The sequence below is a fragment of the Sparus aurata genome, chromosome 4 (genome assembly GCF_900880675.1).
Source record: "Sparus aurata chromosome 4, fSpaAur1.1, whole genome shotgun sequence".
Classification (NCBI taxonomy): domain Eukaryota; kingdom Metazoa; phylum Chordata; class Actinopteri; order Spariformes; family Sparidae; genus Sparus; species Sparus aurata.
In genome coordinates, this window is record NC_044190.1 from 4,622,758 (window position 1) to 4,642,885 (window position 20,128).

The 20,128-nt window shown below is 41.3% G+C and overlaps 1 protein-coding gene across 3 annotated transcripts in view; it reads left to right on the plus strand.

Moving 5' to 3' along the window:
• arnt2 (aryl-hydrocarbon receptor nuclear translocator 2) overlaps positions 1 to 20,128 on the plus strand; it is a 63,560-nt gene that overhangs the window by 7,042 nt on the left and 36,390 nt on the right. Inside the window, exons 2-7 of one of the 3 annotated variants that reach the window (XM_030414001.1) lie at positions 2,126 to 2,237; positions 8,825 to 8,872; positions 10,076 to 10,123; positions 11,283 to 11,496; positions 12,597 to 12,810; positions 17,459 to 17,561. In XM_030414001.1, coding sequence (XP_030269861.1) covers positions 2,126 to 2,237; positions 8,825 to 8,872; positions 10,076 to 10,123; positions 11,283 to 11,496; positions 12,597 to 12,810; positions 17,459 to 17,561 — 739 coding nt within the window. The remainder of the gene's footprint in view (positions 1 to 2,125; positions 2,238 to 8,824; positions 8,873 to 10,075; positions 10,124 to 11,282; positions 11,497 to 12,596; positions 12,811 to 17,458; positions 17,562 to 20,128) is intronic. The other 2 variants (XM_030414004.1, XM_030414002.1) reach the window with 2 other exon arrangements.

Consider the following 20,128-nt stretch of genomic DNA (forward strand, 5'->3'; position numbering starts at 1 on the left):
TGCATTTGTCAGTGTTTTTTTTTTTTTTTACACTGGTACATGGACGGGGCAAATCAAAGAATCTGGAATCTGGAATCACAGGTGGCAGGCCAATGTGTGCGAGGGGGAGGGAATGGGGAGTGGCACTGCAAGTGTCTAAAGTTGATCCAAGCGTGGCAGGAGAAGGTTTCACTGTCAGTGAACAATGGCGAAATGAACTCTTGACACCTAGATTCCACCAGATACATGTAGCATCCAGAGTTCAGAGCCCTCCAGAACAGATACGCAGGACTTCTGGCTGATGTCGGAGCACGACGCAACAACGCAGCAATTCAGCTGAATGTAGCACCGAGCAGACAGGAAGTCACACACTGAAACAACAATGTAACATCCGGTTACTTTTCAAAATAAAACACCCTATGTTGATGCCAGCACACAAATAAAAAAAAAAAGACAAATACAACTTCTTCTGCTAATCCTTCAATCAGAAACACTTCCTGTTGTTGTTTGTACAACACAGGCCTATAACTGCAGTGGCAACCGATTATGTGATTATTGCAGGAACTCCTCGGCCTTGTGACGCCATTTGTCGACAGTAATCAAAACACGACCGCTGGGGGTTGCCAGACAGCAGACGGCAGAGCAAAACCGGATGGGAGCTGTATCGCACCGGACACATATCTAGTGGAATCCCGGGGTTATTTTCTCCCCAATAAGCCCAGTATTGTGCCAGAGTCAAATCCTAACTCAGAGGATGCGTCCGAATCTGAAGACACAAGTGTGGCGATAAAGTGCAGAAAATTCTGTTTTCGTGGAGAATGGCTGCGTGAATCTGACTGGTTAAAGTTTCTCAGAGAAACAAATTCCATGAACTGCAAGTTTTGCAGTCGATACCGGTAACATGTGGGGAACATGACATTTGCAGGTCATGCTGCACTACACAGTTAAAACATAACACATCAAACACATATAATATAACGCATAACATATGTTTAACACAGCCTTTTTCATTGCCAAGGTAGAACTACCCTATATCTATATCTATATCTATCTATATATCTATATAGATATCTATATATCTATATATATATATATCTATATAGATATATAGATAGATATAGATATAGATATATATATATATATATATATACAATCGTTTAATGGCTGTTAAGAATTTAACAGATTAAAAATGTCTTAATTGACAATCATAGATGAGCACAGATACATCAAAAAGTATTTTACAATACCAGATTACAGATACTTGTTTTTAAATATATCAAACCAAAAAAAAACTACTAAATACTGGCATGAGAAAATATATTTAATATACAAGTCATTTCTCAAAAGATTTCTCTCAGTATTGGTTTGTTTTTGTTGCCAGTTGTTGAACAGTGACAGACAGAAGCTCTGTAATTAGAATGAAGTCATTATTTATGTTATTTGGTTCTTCACTCAAGTGACTTTATGTTTACTACATCTGTTCTTTTAACTTCTAATGTAGCCGACTGTGATTTTACATCAAACATAGATCATGTAAGTGGTTAAAACAGTTTTCTAAAGGAAAAGTGTTCAACATATTTCATATATTGTTAATGATTAATCGATAATAGATAGTACAAGCAGCCCAATCTGTTTTTTAAATACAATCTATGTTCTCAGATTTCGTTTGAATCATTGTACGTTGGGCAGCACGGGGGCCCAGTGGTTAGCACTGTTGCCTCACAGCATAAAGGTCCTGGGTTAGAAACACGACTGGAGCAGGGCCTGCTGGGGTTCTCACCCATTGGTGTGAATGTGACTGCAAATGGTTGATTATCTCTATGTGTCGGCCTTGTGAGAGAATGGTGACTTGTCCAGATTGTACCCTGCTGCTTGCCCAATAAAATTAGAGATAAGATAAGACAGTCCTTTCTTATCCTCACAATGAGGAAATGTACATTTTACAGCAACAAAGGGGATGGCAAAAGTAGAGCGCTGTCAGTCAGTGTCAGCTGCAGTTGCATACATCTTTGGAAAAAAAACTGTTTATTCATGTATTCACGTCTATTTCAATGGAAAAACACTGTAACTTATTATTGGCAGTTTTTAAGTGACGAACACTTGTGCTAACCCTCAGCTGGTTTGCTGTTCCTGTTGTATCTTCCAGAGATGGCCAGTGAGTTGCCCGGGACAGTAGCCATGCCAGGAGGAGTCGGGGCCGGCCAGGTGAGGATGGGAGGAACCGTGCCAGGCCGCGGGGGCAAGAGAAGATCGGGAGGGTGAGTACCAGACCTGCTGCGGAAATCAAAAAAATAAATATTTTAAAAATCAGTATTTTTATAGGACAACCTGAAAATAACACCCATCTCTCCCAGAAGCTGATAAGTTTTAGTTTGGTAAAGCTTCACATTAGCTACTAACAGTTTAAACAGCAGCATTTAGATGCAGTCTCATTATTGTGTATCTCAGTCTTAACATGGAACATGTCAGACATTCATATCATCATGTCGCGTGTGAAGCAGCTAGAGAGAGCTTGATCGCAAAAGAACAAATGATCATGAGGGTTGGCCTGTGTGTGTGCAGAAAACTTTAATGTAGATTATTGAACTATTTTTCATGTGGCCACAAATAAATATGTGTACCGCCTTCTGATTGGTTAATGTTGCTGACCATGCTAGGCAACCTACCATAGGTGAGAGCATTGTGACGTAGTAGTACCGACCTGTGTTGTTCAGGGTGTCTTCTACCATCGTTTCATAGGAGCAACCAGGTTCCATGTTGAGTCAATGAATGGTGTCTCATACAGCTGAGTGAGACGGCCAAAAGTGTTATCACCATATGTTTTTAATATTGATCGATGTCGATAATTATCATGATATGTATTTAACAATAATAATTATGTTGTATTTACAGTTTTAAGAGTATTCGCCTCAGGACCCAAAACAAACCAGAAGGTTAATTATGGTTTATAAAATACATTTATTTACTGTCAGATACTTGATGACAAACATTCAACAGAACCAATATAAAATAGTACCACAGATTGCTTGTTTCAAACATGTCTCAAACATTTTAGAGGTAGTTTACTGAACTGAATATTGATTAGAGAAAATAATAAACATTTAATGTTGAGGATTATGCTGCTGTATTCTTTGAATCTTGCACATTCTTGAGCTTGCAGGTAGTTGGTCAGTTGAGCTTCATCAGCCTCCTGTTCTGTAATGATGTGGTTCAGACGTGCGACCAGACCACATGTCATCTCTGAGCTGCTGCTCCACCTTTACCCTCCACCCTGTACAGCTGAGGGATGTTTGGCAGAGTACTTAGCATCCAAGATCATCATTAGCTTCATTAGCTGTTTTTAAACTGTGCTTATAGGCATCATATCTTTAGCAGTGAAGTACATAATGGTGCTGGTTCTGTCTTTGTCTCGCTTTGGTTTCTTCTCATATGTTGTAATGGCTGAAAAATCAGCGGCAGTTGTTTGTCGAGGTGAAGTTTGACTAGTAGAAGCAGTGGGGCTGGTCTGCTGGCTACTTGCAGGGAGGCTGACACCAGCATGTAGCATGATCGCGCAAACTTGTTATTTCGAAGTTCTGTTTGGGACGGTACCTGTTGGGATGGTGGAAGAGGTTAGTGGTCGCCGGTGGTTCAGGTAGCCAAACTGTTTCCAAATAAGTTGTGTCACCTTTCTTCGGTTCGTTTCTTCGTCTTTGTCAGTTTTCTCACACTTGGTTTCACTAGTCGACCACTCAAGTACTGTGTCGGCTCGACAGTTTCATTCTGAGTTGTTGAGAGTGGGAGGGGCCAGAAACATGCATCTGTTTCTCTGCTGTGTGATTGGCTGTTGGTGTGTTGTTTTCTAGGCAGAGGAATACGGACTCAAAAAGAACTTTATTGAAAATGAAGGTAATAAGTTTATCATCGTTATCGTGGAAAACTTTTATCATGAAAATGCTCGAGATCGTTTTATTGCCCAGCTGTGTGTCTCATACAACATGTGTTCCAGAAAGGCCACATCTGGCTTCCTCAACAACCCTGGTGCAGGTTGTTCATGATGACACAGCAGTTATCTTCTCGTCAGTAGTCACAGACTGTATGATTCGGTAAAAACTTGATCTGTTGTATAGGGTTGGTTACCAAAACTGGTACACTTAAGGGTATCGTCTGAATAACGTTAATAGTACTAACGTTATTCAGACGATTTATATAATGTGACTCTGTACTCAGTGGTACTGTACCACTGAGTACAGAGTCACATTATATAAATATAAATGATGGTACCTGAGAGCACATCTTTACAGTAACGCTAGAGAGAGAGAGGGACAGAGTGGAACATTACCCCAAAATATAGCAGCTGGCTTACAAATATGCTGTTTAGTTGACTAAAATAGTATGTTTTAATATGTCTGTAACCTCGTCTTTATACAACACAATGCATAACTGATACTGAGAGAGTAATGTAACCTTGATATTGCACATAAAAATTGACATCAGTAGCACATTTCCTCATGTTTGGATACTTTTCCTCTGTGAGTTAAATCTGCTCTGTGCAGCGTGCACTGTCGAGTTGCACACACATCTTCCGTTGCGTCTCCAGCTCTGATGCGGTTTTGGAAGTTCCCCAATCATGGTGCTGCAGCTTTGAGGACAGATGTTTCATTTTTCGTTTGAAGCAGTAACTGAGCAGATCAAATTGACCACAGTTTTGTCTTTTCCTTGCAGCTCTAAATTAAGCTCATTCAACATGTTGGTGAGATCAGCTAAAAATGCCAAATCTAGCAGCCACTGATTGTCATGAAGTTGCTTGTGCTCTGCATGTTCAGGACAGAGCTCTCGAAATCTCAGCAGGAATTTCCCCCTACTAAGCCATCTCACGTCAGTGTGAAACAAGAGGTCAGAGTCATTGCAGTCAGCCTCCTCCAGACGTGAGTGGAACAGTCGTCTTTGAAGAGGTCTCCCTTGAATGGAACAGGCGTGCGTTCTTTCATGGGCAGTAATGTTAATCGCTCCTCTTCTTCAGTCATATCTGTAAACACCATCCAAATAGAAACACACAGCTGGTCTGTATCTCTGGTGTCTGTAGACTCGTCTAACTGCAGTGAGACACACTCACAGTCTGCGACGTCTCTCTGAAGCTGCTGTGTCAAATCCTCGGCCATGACTTCACAGCACTCTGTAACTGTTCTTCTTCTTCAACTTTGGTTGATGATAATATTTCTGGTTTGTTTTTAAAATTCCGAAACAAGGAGTCGGCCTCCTCAACGAAGGCCTCTGATATCATCTCTCCATCTTAGAAGGACTTCTTATGCTTAATGACAGCGTGCCTCACCTGTAACGATGCTTTGTGTCGGCCTTTGTTTATGAATTGTGCTGTGTGGAAAAAGACTGTTGTCCGATTAACTGTGATGTTCGTTCCCTCACCTTTCTCTTTCTCAGTTGCTGTTCTGGGGAAAGTCAGTGTCGTACTTTTTATGAACAGTTTGAAAGTGCCTCTCAACATTCACTTTTTTCGGAATAGCGATAGCAGTTTGACAAACCAGACAAATGCACTTCGAAAAAAAAGTCCTCCTCCCATTCTGCATGGAGGTGGTGTGTTTTGGGTTGTTTACGTGGTCCAGCTGCCCCACTAGTTTTTTATATCCCTTCTTTTGTTGATATCAATTGAAGCTGCTAACGGGTCACTTGGCCTGCTTGAGTTTTGCAGCAGCTAGCGTGTTTGCACATGCATGGTGACCCGTGACACGTGATCGACGAACTGGGCACCCCTGAGCTACAGCAAGCTGAAGGGGTCAAACCTCAAACTCAAAATTCTCATTGTGTTTAACATACAGACACCACTTGTGGTCACGCTGTGAGGCAGGAGAGGGTAGCACATGTACAGTATATGTCGTCATGGTTTCTATTTGATTTATTCTCATGGACTAGCTTGATGAGCAGGAAGAGCTGAATGGAGAAGATTACTTCACAAAGTATTTTATTTACCAGATTTATATGAAGTATGAAAAGATGCTACTGAAATACAGACTGACTGACATGTGATGTTACTGGAAATATGGCCCGTGATATATTGAATGATTTAACTGGTTACAACTGAAACTACTTTGTTATTACAGAAAGTAAAGTAAGGAAAAAAGGGCTTGACTTCCTGGTACCGGTATCGGTACCAGTGTGTGTTCCAGTGTGAACAGTACTCAACCCTACTGCTGTAGGAGGGATGGTTAGATCTCTTTGTCTTGTCGTGTCCTTGTGGAGGTTTCTGGAGCTCCTTCACTGAGGCCTGTGAATCGTCCTGATGGAAGCATTAAGGCAGTGTTTGGCTGTAATGGTGCCAGAGAAGTGTAGTCCACATGAATGTTTTGAATGGAACTCTGTTTGACGTGTAAATGGAGTTTTCAGATTCTGCATCAGTATGTGAACATTAGGACTCAGGACTGAGGGTTATTAACAGGGGGGCTGCATTCAGTGTGTGTGTGTGTATGGGGGCAGTGCACATGAGTTCAGTACCTTGTTGATCCAGTCCAGCAATGCATTTAACTCATGCACATGCATTAGGCCTACATAAACATGAATAAATAATACAGACCGGGATCTTGGCAGGTGTGCAGACGAGCCAGGTTGTAGCTAAAGATCCTAAGACAACAACAGACACACTGCTCCCATGATGCATGAGGCCATCAGATAGATCATGCATACATACTGAGTGGAGACACAGCTGCCTATGTGACGGGAGGGGAGGTTGGTAAACACACTATATGGTGCGTTCATGTCCCTCAACTAACCAGCAGGCGTTGTAATGTAATGTAATGTAAACGAGAAACCTGGATTCTGTAGGTTCTACAGCAGATTAGGGAAACCCGATTTCTCTGCTCACCTTCTCCTGCAGAACTTCAGTTTCAGCTGAACAAAGTGTAGAGGAAGGTCTCGTCACATGGAGCGATGAGTCCTTGGATTTAAAGTAACTTCATCCGACGTCCTCTGAGTGCACTGAAGTGAATAGGGATGATGTGATGACTGTACCAGACGCTGACTTCATCAGTGGAATCAGGATTTTAGCAGCTCAATAAAAAGATTGAACTATTCATCTTTTTTTCAGTTCATACCACACTAAGTTTCCATCAGCCCACATCAGTATGTTTTATCTGCAGCCTCAGACTCGCAGTTTAACACCTTTCTGCATCATCTGTAAGGCATACACACAGTTTCCACACAGTCAGAGAGAGTCAGTGTGCGTCCTGCTCATAGTTCAGTTATCAGATCCCGGCTCACCGTGAGCGTGTGTCCTGCCGGGATCCTAACAGTGCAGTCAGAGCAGGGCCGGCGCTGCACACTGGGCTGCCCTGGGACAGATTAGGATTTGGTGGCCCTAAACTGCAGCTTCTCTCATCAGCTAACCACCATCACATGAGGTCAGTTGGATTCTTTTTGTTGATAATGCATCATCACTCTGCTGGGGGAATTTAGTGCATTCACTCGCTTCTTTCTTTCTGGATGTAAATGCAGTTTACACACAAAAGCAGGTTTGGGTGGGATTTTTGATGAGTGGAAAAGGGGTAAAAGACTGAACTAAAGACTGGAATTAAATACAAACCAAACTGTCAAGAGAATGAGGTGCAGCTAGAGTGAAGCAGAGAAACACAGGTGAGGGTAATGAGTGGAAAAACACTGATATGTTGGAATAACAGGGCTGGGCAGATGATGGAGATACAGGTGAGGTGTGGAGGGAAAACCAGGCTGTGAGGAGAACAAGAAACAGCAGGAAAACAGAACAGAAATCTAGAAAACATAAAACTAAACTTAAACAACAGGACCGTGACAGCACCAGTGCACCTACCATGCTGTTGAATCAGTGACCTGATATGCCACACCTGCCAGGTGGATGGATTCATGTGGCTCACCGACAGATTTGAACACATTTGTGTTCTAGGTTTGAGAGTGATAGATTTGGGTGTGCACAGAAGAAGTGTTTGTTGGGTGTAATTGAATGTAGCATTTGCATTGAAGTGAGAGCTCTGTGATTTGTCCTGACCTTCAGTTGGAGCAGCGGTGATGATATTACTGCTGCTGATTTTAAGAATAGTTAAACAGCCAAACAAAGTAAGAGTGAGTCATGCTAGCTGGTCAGTGAGCTTCTCCATAAACTGTGCACCTCTCAACAAGTGGCTCTGTAACAGTCCCCCAGCTGGATGGTTTCTCTGTGCATTTCTATGTTAATAGTGCTGCCGACATGAGGACAACGTATGCATAGGCACGAACAGGGCGTGCATGGCGCCGCTCCAAGTCACGCTGCTCGGCCTTCTATTTCCATCAGCCTGTTCTGTTTCCATTACAGTCAGGTGTGCAGTTTATTATACTGTAAAATGTCACAGCTATGCAGTTCTGCTGCAGTGCTCTTTGTCAAATGAAGACATTCTGTTCCTAATGTTCAAGTTTGATCATCTCAAAATAATGTAAAAACCAAACAGTTCCTTTTCTACCTAATGTACTGTTGTGTCTTTTATATCCCGTCAACTGAATAGTTTTATAGTTTTATAGTTGTTGTCACTCTTGAATGATTTCAGACTTTGTGTCACAGTAGTTTGAGCCGAGTGATAAGGAAACGTGATGGCTCATCACTTTGTTAGCTCTGTAATGAGAAGCCTTCCACTGCCGGCCACCTAAACACACTGAACCACTTTGTCAGCTGACTACACTTGTAACATTGCAGCAGCAGAACCAGAGACTCCTGCTGCTGTCTGCTGTCTACAGTTATCACTGTGTGTATTGTGATTTTTGACTGGAAAACACAGTGGATGTCTGATGAGAGAGTGCTGTCATCTCTCCGTCCAATCGAAGTGTAACTGTGTCTCCTGTGGTTGTTTCTCAGGATGGACTTTGACGATGAAGACGGAGAGGGACCCAGCAAATTTTCAAGGTGAGACCACGGAAAGCAGATTGCAGCGGTCCAGCCCGACATGTTTTAGAACTAGTTCATAAAGTCACATAGTTTCATGTCTAAAGGTATCTGCAGGTAAGATCAATGCTAAAAACGTGTTTAAATAACCAGATGTCGCAGTCATTTAATAAAGAAAGGGTTAGTAATAGGGTGTGTATTCACCTTATTGAACTGGAACATCAGTTCTCAGGTAGAATTAAAACATCCAAATGTGTGTTTGAGAATCCTGCAGATACTGTGTGTTTATAACGCTGACTGTTGCATGGACACCTCATAACATTTTTATTTCTTCATCAGAATTTCAGTACTGTGTTGTGTAATGCTTTTTTTTAAAGAGGGACTCCAGTCTTTCCTCTCACTGCATCTCAAACGTCCTCTCACATTTAATTTATCTCAACTTGTTTTGCTTTTCTTCCTTCTCACATTGTGTAGTGTGTAAGTGTGTAGGATGTACAGTGGGTGCTTTATGTCTGAGCTGACAACAGTGGATTTGTGGCTGCCAGGTTGAGTAGTGACAGTGGGGAGGAGGAGCTGCTCTCTGCTGAACACAGGAGGAACTGCACTCTAAATAATGGACAGAAAAGCTTCATATTCATAATGTGAAAGGGTTGCCACTGTACATACACTTAGATGCCGTTACCACAAAATAGATACTTCATCGCTGTCTACCATAGCTGCTTCTCACTCAGTGAGAATTCAGTGAGATTTGATAAACCAGCAACTTTCAGAGTCATTGGTTGGAAACACTTTTTGTATGCCAACAGGTTATTAAAGTCATTGTAAGGGGTTCAAATCACTCACATTACCAAATGTCCATTCAGGTACCAACAGTTACATGTAATGTGTTTATTTTACACTTGTCAGACTGTTTTGTCAGAGTTATTGTGACAAAAGTAACCACAACACTAAAAATAAAACCTGAATGTATGAAAAACATCATGTGTCCTTATTGAGGACAGAACAGACACTCTTCATCACTGCACCAGTTACACCAGCCACTGTTTGGTCCATTTTTGCCCATGTTGTTTCCATCACAGTGTGAACCATCTGCTCAAATGCATTACTGTGTTCTACGTGGCGTCCATGGCATGTGAGGAATATGGAGAGTGAAGCTGCAACATGATGGTTTTCCTCTGTTTATATGTACATCTTGTTACATGCTGCGTCCTCTCTTGTCTGTAGGTATGATGATGATCACATTCCTGGTGGGGATAAGGAGAGATACGCCAGGTAGGCTTAGCCAGCCGGGCCTCAGAGGATGTCCCATTGACTCAGGGATCAACAGACTGTACAACCTGTACACTTCTTGGTTCTTATCAGACTACAATTAGCTTTTTCCTCAGTATATTTAAATTCTCAGGACCAACCCAGTTTTTCAAAATAAGCAGATTTGCGGGATTGGCTGAGTAAGCTACACTCACCAGCTGATGTTGTTTATCAGGTCAGGTCTGTTGGACAGGGAAGTTACAAACATCTGTGTGGATAAAGCTGTGATAAACTCAGTTTATCATCTGAACCATCACCATCCAGAGAAAACACTCCCTGTGTCAAACACCAGCAATTAGAGACAAGAGCAGCTCAAATGGATCATTTGCCAAGAATGGCCCAACATTTATCATCATCCATGCCCAGGAGGGTCGAATCTGTCATGACAAATACATGCGGACAAACAAACAACTAAAGAAATGGAACGCCTCCAATCAAGGAGTCCTGATTATAGCAGTTTCAACCTTTGGTTACAGTTGAATCAATCTCAAAACGATTTGCGTCATTCTTCCTGAGACACTAACATTTCAGTGATGTACAGAGTGTAATCATTGTTTTGAGTCAGTCTGTTAGACCTGCAGCTCAAACTGCTGCTTCCTGCCTGATGGAGCTGCTAAGAAAACTACAAGAGATCCATTTGGATATTTCGCCTTGATATTAAGAGACTTTAATATACTTTGTTGACAACTTCAGACCTCAGTGAAAGTGTCAGTTTGCATATTAATAGTTCTGCAGAGCATAAATAAAGAAACAGTAGGAACCCATAGAAGTCTTTCTTGGTGCAACCTCTCGTGTCCTCCTGGCACTTTTAAGGAAATACTCTGGCTGACTGACATGCACACAAATCTCAATATCAGAAATTACAAAATTACAATTACAAAAAATTAGCAGTTGACATGCAGTTCTATTCATATATGAAATAACATAAGAGATATATTACATAACATTTATTTCAGTTTAGACTAAAACAGATTGCTGTTTAACCAAACCTATGATGGAACAAAGTCAGACAGACACCATGATCAGTTAATCAATGCTGTTGATCACCTGTTCACACAAGGCTGGCTATGGTTCCCAGCATGTACCCTCCCCAAGTGTCTAACTGCCCTTCTCTCTGTTTTAGAGAGAACCACAGTGAGATTGAGCGACGCCGACGTAACAAAATGACCCAGTACATCACCGAGCTGTCAGACATGGTCCCGACCTGCAGCGCCCTCGCCCGCAAACCTGATAAGCTGACCATCCTGCGTATGGCCGTCTCCCATATGAAATCCATGAGGGGCACCGGCAACACGTCCACTGATGGGGCCTACAAGCCCTCCTTCCTCACTGAACAGGTACTGTACTCTCAGAGACCCAGAGCTCTATCACAGAGGCCACAGAAATACAACTCACACTCATCATCCTTTCACTTTATTCTTACCACAAACACAGGTCCACAGACTGCACATACATGTAACTGTGGACACGCTCCGTTTGGAGTTGTGTACTTAAATAATCCCAAATGTTTTTGTAACTGAGTAATTCACAAGTTTGCTTAACAGTGTGTTTCATTTGGTTTCCAGTTGCTGTAACATCTCAGAGAGAGTCAGAGAGTGAGGAAGGAAGTCGGTGGATTTTATCTAGATTTGAAACCCAAGACACTATGTTTGTACATTTACACGTGCAGCTGATATCCAGGATACTTGACAAAGCTGGTCCTAACCTGCATACTAGTATACATGTACATGTTCTTTTCCATTTACATGTATATGCAGCACTCCCCCACATGTGGTCCAGCTGCTCCAGGGGAACAGTCTCTGAGGGGACAAGGTCTTCTGCCTGCCTTCTGTTCAGATGTTGCAGTGACAGTTTACTGTATTCTCATAACACATCAAAGCTTCACAATAAAAGCACACCAATAACAGGACCACAAGCTCTAATGCATCCTCATACAATAGGGGGCCTGGATCACTACTGTGCATGTTGAAAGTGGACTTGACTTAACAGTCAGTGACTTAACAGTCACAGACCTGCTGAGTGACCAAAGCTGATAACTATGTGCCTCTTTGGAGTTTTCTGGGAAACTGTAACATTTGTTTGCCTTGGAAAACCTGTAAAATGACTCCTTGTGTAGATCACCACCTACTAATCTAGAGAGAGGCTTGAGACACACTCTGAGACACATCAGAGCTTTATGTCCTCATGTGTGATGATCAAAAGCACTGAAGTCCATATCCAGTGTGTAATTAACAGCCCGCTCTGTCACACGCTGAGTCGTCTTTTTTAACACACTCAGGTTTGAGTTGAAGATAATGGCGGTACATGGCTTCATCAACATAATCTGACTATTACACTTGTTTTGTAATTAGGACAAATGAGTGAATAATGCACAGCTGCCAGCTGTTTGTTAAAAGGCTACCTGATATGTGCTGATGTGCCCCTCTGCTCCCTGCAGGAACTGAAGCATCTGATCCTGGAGGCGGCGGACGGCTTCCTGTTTGTGGTTGCTGCAGAGACGGGTCGAGTGATCTACGTGTCGGACTCTGTGACACCGGTGCTGAACCATACCCAGTCTGAGTGGTTTGGCAGCACTCTGTATGAACAGGTCCACCCTGATGATGTGGACAAGCTGAGGGAACAGCTCAGTACTTCAGAAAACTCCATGACAGGTACAGGATGGATGTAGTGCCACTGACAGCTCTCTGTCAGCTCGACATGCTTCTTCTTCTCTGGGTTTTGATCATTATGGGTTTATCACTTTGCAAACACAGTTATTTTAAATATTTCAGTGATTATCAGGGTGATATTGTGAGTCACAATTATGTTGGACAGGATAATTGTTATATAACAGTATTAATAACGATACATTTGAATCATTAAGTGTATTTCATAATCCTCAAAGACACTTACATGGCACGAGTTCTCACGAGGCGAGTTCTGTATGTACTTTGGATGATGTGCCACATAGAATGTCAGTGCAGTAGTGGATTCTGGATGAGATGAAGGCATGAATCAGAGTTTCAGCAATGGAGGAGGAGAGTGATGCTGGAGACGAGCTATCTCTGTGTACATGGAAGTTTCATAGCTACCTCTGTTTACCTGACAAATGTCGGTTCAGCTGGTTTGACTAAAGTGAAACCAGTTAAGCTCAAAGACCAGACTGGAGTGGCAGAACTGTAAATCTACGTAACCCGACTGTCTGCAGTCTGTTATTGTCGATCACAGTTGACAGATTTTAGGATAATGAAGTGAAGAGTGTCCTGGTGGAACTGTGTTGAACAGTGACCGTCCTCTGTGAGCCGGGTGAAGCTTTGTGGTATTTGTCCTTCCTTTCCTGTCGGCAGCCCGACTCTTCGTCTGTGTGAAAGCTTTTCAAGCTGAATTGTGTCACAAAAACAGAGAGAGCGGTTTTCAGATGATGCACTGGTGCCAGTTACTCTCACTGACAGACGGAGGACAAACATTTTAGTAGTTTTTAATCATTACTCTAGAAATTATGTGAGGAAAAGCTTCGGCTGAAATAACCAAAGAATTGACTGAATTGTCTTGATAATTTATTTTGATTAATTTAAAGCTGCAGTCTGGAGTTTTGAGAGAAGTGTTTTGGACTTAGTCAGAATATTTGAATGCTCCCAGGTCAGTCCTGCTTCCTCTCTGCTGCCCCTAAGCCCCTCCCACAGAGGAGCCTGCTGTGCACGAGCAGGCTTGTAACCATGGAAACAGAGGACGCCAGATAACCAAGACGTTCGTTCGTTCGTTCGTTCGTTTTCTTCCGCTTCATCCATGCGGGTTGCGGGTGATGTTACCGCTTTTATACCACCTTATTCAAGGTGGAGCGGTTACTGGGGCACAATCCAGTGACTCTCTGGGCGAAGGCCAGGGTACTCAAAGGGCATTCAAAATGACAACAACTACAACATAACAAGATGTTTAATATGTGAACATGTCATGTAAGCTCACTAGAGGGCAGCATTGTCCTGTTAAAGCCTCCACGTTCCTCTACATGGCACTCTGGTGGCTCCACAGCGTGTCAGAGGATCCGGTGTGTTTGTGTTTGAATCTGACCCCAGAGGCCCTGTGAGGCACGCTGAATACCCAGCAGTGGCATGTAATCCACATAACACAGTAATCTCCATGTAGAGCTGGGACGGAAAATACTCACGAGTACACACAAGCACATACACAGCCTTTGAAGTGAGTTCAGTTTCCTTGAGTGGAACTAAAGCAGTATGTTGGGAGACATTCTCCCTCTGCTGCTGCTGCTGCTGCTGCTGTGCTGCTGCTGCTGTGCTGCTGCTCGCTGTCTGAACTGTGTTGTGCGTCTGTTGCTGTTGGACTGCATGTTTTCTCACATGACGTGGAAGGACTGAACAACAGTCATCATCCAGAGCTGGAACAAGTGATTGTTTCCTGCACGCCAGTTGTTGCTGTCTGTAGTTCAGTGTGGGAATGATCAGAGATCCATTCTGAAATGCTTTGGTGATGATCTGTCCAGTCTGTCATTATTGATATGTGATATTGATATTGATATTATCCTAATGTTTTGGCAATGTATGGATATGATATTATTGTTGTGATGTGACACTATCTAGTGTGTTATTATCATTACATTGTATCATGATACAGTGTTTCCCACAGACTGGAGAGCAATTTGTGGTTAAAAAAAGGAAGAAAAACAAAATGCAACATGTGGCGCACCGCCATGACTTAGTCAATGTGTGGGAAACACTGATATTACATCAGTGTTGTCTTTTCATGGTTTTAAAGGCTTGTTACAGTAAAGTGATGTCATTTTCTCAACTAACCAGACTGTTCTACCTTGTTCTAGTACTTTCCTTTTCTTAGTCACTTAGACATCCATCCAAAGATACAAGATCAGGCCCCAATCTCAATGAACTAGGAGAAGATGTGAAGAACTGCATGTAGAGAAATCTGATAAAACACGCTCAAAATGTTTGGTGCCCTAAAATGATACAATTTTAATTGCAATCTCAATATTGTTTATTTAATTTTTTAATAAGATATTTTCCTCATATTGTGCAATTTTAGAAGATTATACAGCAGCTAAAGATTACTAATAACAGATGCTGATGTGTAAACTTGATTAAAATAACCCGAGACAGAGAATCGCGTGTTGTTCATGTTTCCTGTGCTCTGTGGACAAAGTGCTGCTGATGTAATCCGATCTGTTATGTGTTTACTATGCTCATCAGCCTTCTCTCCTATATCTGCATCTGATTCAAACAACATCAGCACACTGGTGTGTTTGCGTGTGAAGTTCCAGTCAGCCACATATTTATCGGATACTGAGAATTCCTGTTCCATCTGGAAAGGATCAGCCCTGTTCTAATGATGATGGAGACTAATGTGCAGGTTATAGTAGCAGAGCCAAGCTGTGGGGTCACACCTTCCTTTTCTCCTACATCCTGCACAAGCTCCACCTTATCAGAGGCCTTAATCCTACATCAAACCATGTTAACCAAGAGATGAAGGAACACGGGGACTCTCAGGGGTTATGAAGGCAAAATGATACTAATTTAATTCACAATAAGTGCCAGTTACAAAATGGTTAATACGTTTGATCATAATTAAGGGATCTTTGTTGTAAAGCACTTTCTGTGTGAGCCGTGTTGGGGCAGCTCTGCTCTGGCAGCTCCAGTGATCAGCTGTCTTCACAGGAATTTCTCTCTTTTCATCTCTGCCCCAGTGCCAGTAAAGAGAATCAGCTGAGGAAATGGCTGTGTAGTTAGCTCACATGAAGGCAGTTTGATTTTTGTTACACTCTGATAAAAGGCACTTTTCATTAAAGTTCATTAAAATCCTACCTGTGATAAGACGAGCAGGATGTAGTTCTGGTTAAATAGTGTAGAATTTACACTAGTAAGTGAAGGAGCCTCTCCACAGTTCAGTTTAATGGAGTCTGAACTGGGATGGCTGTAGGGAGCCATGTTTTGGAGCCATGAGCAGTCTTTGGAGCATACATTGAGTTAATAGCGGATAAATCAGATATTTAGGATGAGGCTCTCTGAGTGTGACAGTCCAAATCTGCCTGTGTTCAGTCATGATTCTGGACTGCTGGCCAAACTGCTATTTGCTATGGATGTGGTCCCTAGAAAATTGTTTTATTTTATTTTAATGACTGTTTTTATTCTTTGCAATCACAGCCAAAGGCATAAATGTGAGAAAAATAACAGCTGCAACAAAGTTCTATTTAATCTAAAATAAAGAGTTTTTTCTTATTTTATTATACTAGTCCTGAATTCAGTTCCAGATTCTGAAGGGCTTTTTATAAATACCAGCACATCATTATCTCAAAACTCATCAAAACAGCTAAAGACAGTGTCCAGAAGTGACGGCTCAGAAACACACTGAACCTGGACTTAATAAACGACTAATGTGGATCTGAACACAATTCTGATGTGTACTGAACAACTTTAATGTTTTGATTCACTTGAAATGTTTTCCTGCTGTGGTGGACATCATGGAAAACTACACCAGGATAACAACATACAGATGAGTCAGTATGGCAAGCTGGCTTATGATTAAAGTGACAGTGGCCAGTTGATTGTACATATTTATTATTTTATGTGTTTTTTGGCTAATAGATGACAGTGCATCTATGATTTGTGTAAAAATACAAACTGCTGTGGTCATTCAATTCCTAAATATGTCTTTTGAATTTACTTTGTGCACATATAAGCATTTAACTGCTTAAAATGTTTTAACCAACAATTAGAGATGATTATCAAGTGAGTACTGGTATGAGGAAATGTATTTGATTAAAATAATAATGAGCAAGTTGTGATGTAAAGCAGCCTCATTATGAGTTGAATTTTATTGGGCCATTGGTTGAACAGCAACAGTCGGGAGCACCACAATTAAAATAGGACTTAGTAAATGTGTAATATAATTATTTTGTGATTTAGTTTATCAGTCGAATAACTTGATGTCAGTGTTTGTTTTCCAATGAAAAAACATTATTCATTTTCAATGGCTATCCGGAGCTGAAACACCTAACCCTGTTTCTGATAAACTTAGAATAAGATGATTTGGATTTCTACCCTCATCAGACTCTAGAAGCACAGAAGATCGTCCAGCTCTGACAAAGAACAAACAGAGCCGGGATGTAACACTACACAGCTCCAGTCAGCTGGATGGTGCTTTCTTATCAATTTATGGTCCTGAGTACAGAGAAAAAAACCGTTAACCCATACAAGAGCATTTACACTTAACCAAGTCTTTACTGGTATATGTTGATGTTATCTGCACACTTTTGCTGCCCTGTTTTAATTTAATCTGCCGTTTGTTTATTAACAGGACGGATTCTGGACCTGAAGACCGGCACAGTGAAGAAGGAAGGACAACAGTCCTCCATGAGGATGTGCATGGGCTCCCGGCGCTCCTTCATCTGCCGCATGAGGTGTGTGTGACTCAGTTACTTCATGTATGTTTTTGTTGATGAATCTAGCCGTGATTTAGCTGTCCAACTTTCTGATGTCATGAAGACAAGCTAAATTATCTTTATAGTATATTTTTCTCAAACACAAGCCACTACATTTCCTAAACTTCAAAATGTTGCAGTACTTCCATGACTCAACCTTATAAAGTTCTTTTGTCAGGGATGTATGTCTGGTCATACATGTAGTAGAATAGTGTCACACCACTGAATAAGTGTTGAGCAGCTGTGATGTGATGAAGGCTGCGTGAGGGATCAGCGGCAGCTCGCGGGCAGGCAGACCTCTATAAGAAAGAGAGAGACAGAGAGAGAGAAAGACAGAAGACGTGACGGGAGGATGGGGAGTGATCGAGGTGTGCTCCTGAACCTCAGCTAAAACTTTATCTCCATGAGATGTCATTTTTCAGCAGTGATTATCATAATCATTGTGTCAGAAATACATTCAGATAATGACTCATTTAAATCAATTAGATGTGGCTAAAATGAAGCAAGGTCCCTTCAGGTTTGTAACAGCAAATATGAATCAATTGACATGCAAGCGAGCTGGAATGATTCACAGGGGTAAACAGCAGGGGCTGAAGCTGACTCTCTGACTGACAGTCTGCAGCATGGAGCTCACAGAGTGACAGCCATTAAACCTCTCTTTCTTCAGGAGTCGTGCTGAGCTGGCTCTGCTTAGCCCCACAGACCGTTTCACCAGAGTGTTTCATATGTGATTAATTCTGGTGTTCAGGCTATTACAGCCATAATTATTCATAACAGTCAGATCTTTGTGGGAGTATCAAAGTGAGGCAGAGGAAAGACCGAGATGAAGTTTCTAACAGAGATTATTTCCCTCAGCTTCATTGTTATCCTAAAACATGTTGACTGAAACCAAAGTGTACCCATCCAACTGACATGACATCTGTTTTCTACAACAGCTCATTATCAACTACCCATTTCCGCACTGCAGTTTCCTCAACATCTGACTCATTTTGTCTCTCTGGACACACACATTGTTAGCTACATCACCTACAGCTACTGGGTTGAACTCAGACTGGTTGTGTATTTACATCTGTATAGTTAGATTCTTGTTGTAATTTTGTTTAGCTTGTATAAAGGGATGAATTGTTGAATCTGGTGATATGACTAAATGTAGGTAGGCTGGACATTCACTGCACCTCCTCACATTAATTGAAGGTTGGATTTGTAAGTGTTTTATCAGGTTGCTGGTGTAACCCCAACTATGGTCTCTATGGTTACTATGGTTTACATCATGCATCTAGCTGCATTTCGATGAAATTATGTCAAGTTAGCCAACACTTTGAATGCTTTGCCCATGAGTATGTTAGGATGAATTAATGATACATACACATATGGCAGCAGTGTACAATAGTTATTTAACTGTTGTCATGTTTTATAAACCATTCGTTAAGAAATGGTTTATAAAGATGGTTTAAAGATCAGTTGTAACTTTATTCTGTCCATCCAGATAATGTTTAAAGATGAACCATAGTAATTACTAACAGTTTACAAAGTAATATAAACATCCAATGCAACTTTACAATAAAACATAGCTCAATAAATGGTTAATAAATAATTTCATTACAGGGAAATTACTGCAAATGTAGTTTAACTATACATTTATAATTGTATTTAGTCCTTTTTCCAAGTTCAAGAATCAACGTTCAGTCTTGTTAATATGTAGATATTTAAAAAAAAAAAAAAAAAAACATTTTAACCTGACATTTGTGGTATTTGTACACTTTGGAACTCCTGCTTGAACCTAAGATAGAACTGTTTAGTTGGAACAAAGTGTGTTTGCACAGCGTGACACGACTCAAGTCAAGATTCAGATTCATTTTAATGTCCTTGATTGTACTGATTATATTTAATGACTGGCCTGGAGATGATTAGTTGAGGTATTGATATCGGATAGATGGCTGTAATCCTTAAATGATACATTTCTCTCTGGGCAGTATAGAAGGTACCTGTATTTTGTTGATGACGTACTTGAATCGAATAAAGTGCGGCTGTGCAGCAAATCTCTTGTTCTCTAACGGTAGCTTAGAACCTATACGGCTGTGACAGTGTGCACACACCAGGTTACTTAATACCACACAGCAGTAGTACAATATATGACGCAGACCTGCTTTTTAATTTGAGATGTTCATGGAGCCATAACCTATTTCACACCACATGAACCTCAAGCCATATGCCTTTCTATCCTGACGTGACAGCATTCATATTTCTGCTCACCAGAGGTTGTTGGTGACATGATTGATGTTTCCATACTTCATAGATAATTAGACTTAACAGGCCTGCCATCTAAATCCTAATAATTATCGCTGTCTGTTGGACATCACCTCATCTCCACTACATAGTGTCTGGCCCTGTAAAAATGTGTCTTTTTCCTTCCATGTCTGAATATCACGCAGTTTGCCCCAAAGCCCTCATTAGTCTTTGGCTAAAAGTCTACATCAAAGCAGCTTTGACGGCTTCAAGGTCTTGAATAGCTAATGTTTAGTTTAACAAAATAACATATTTTAAAT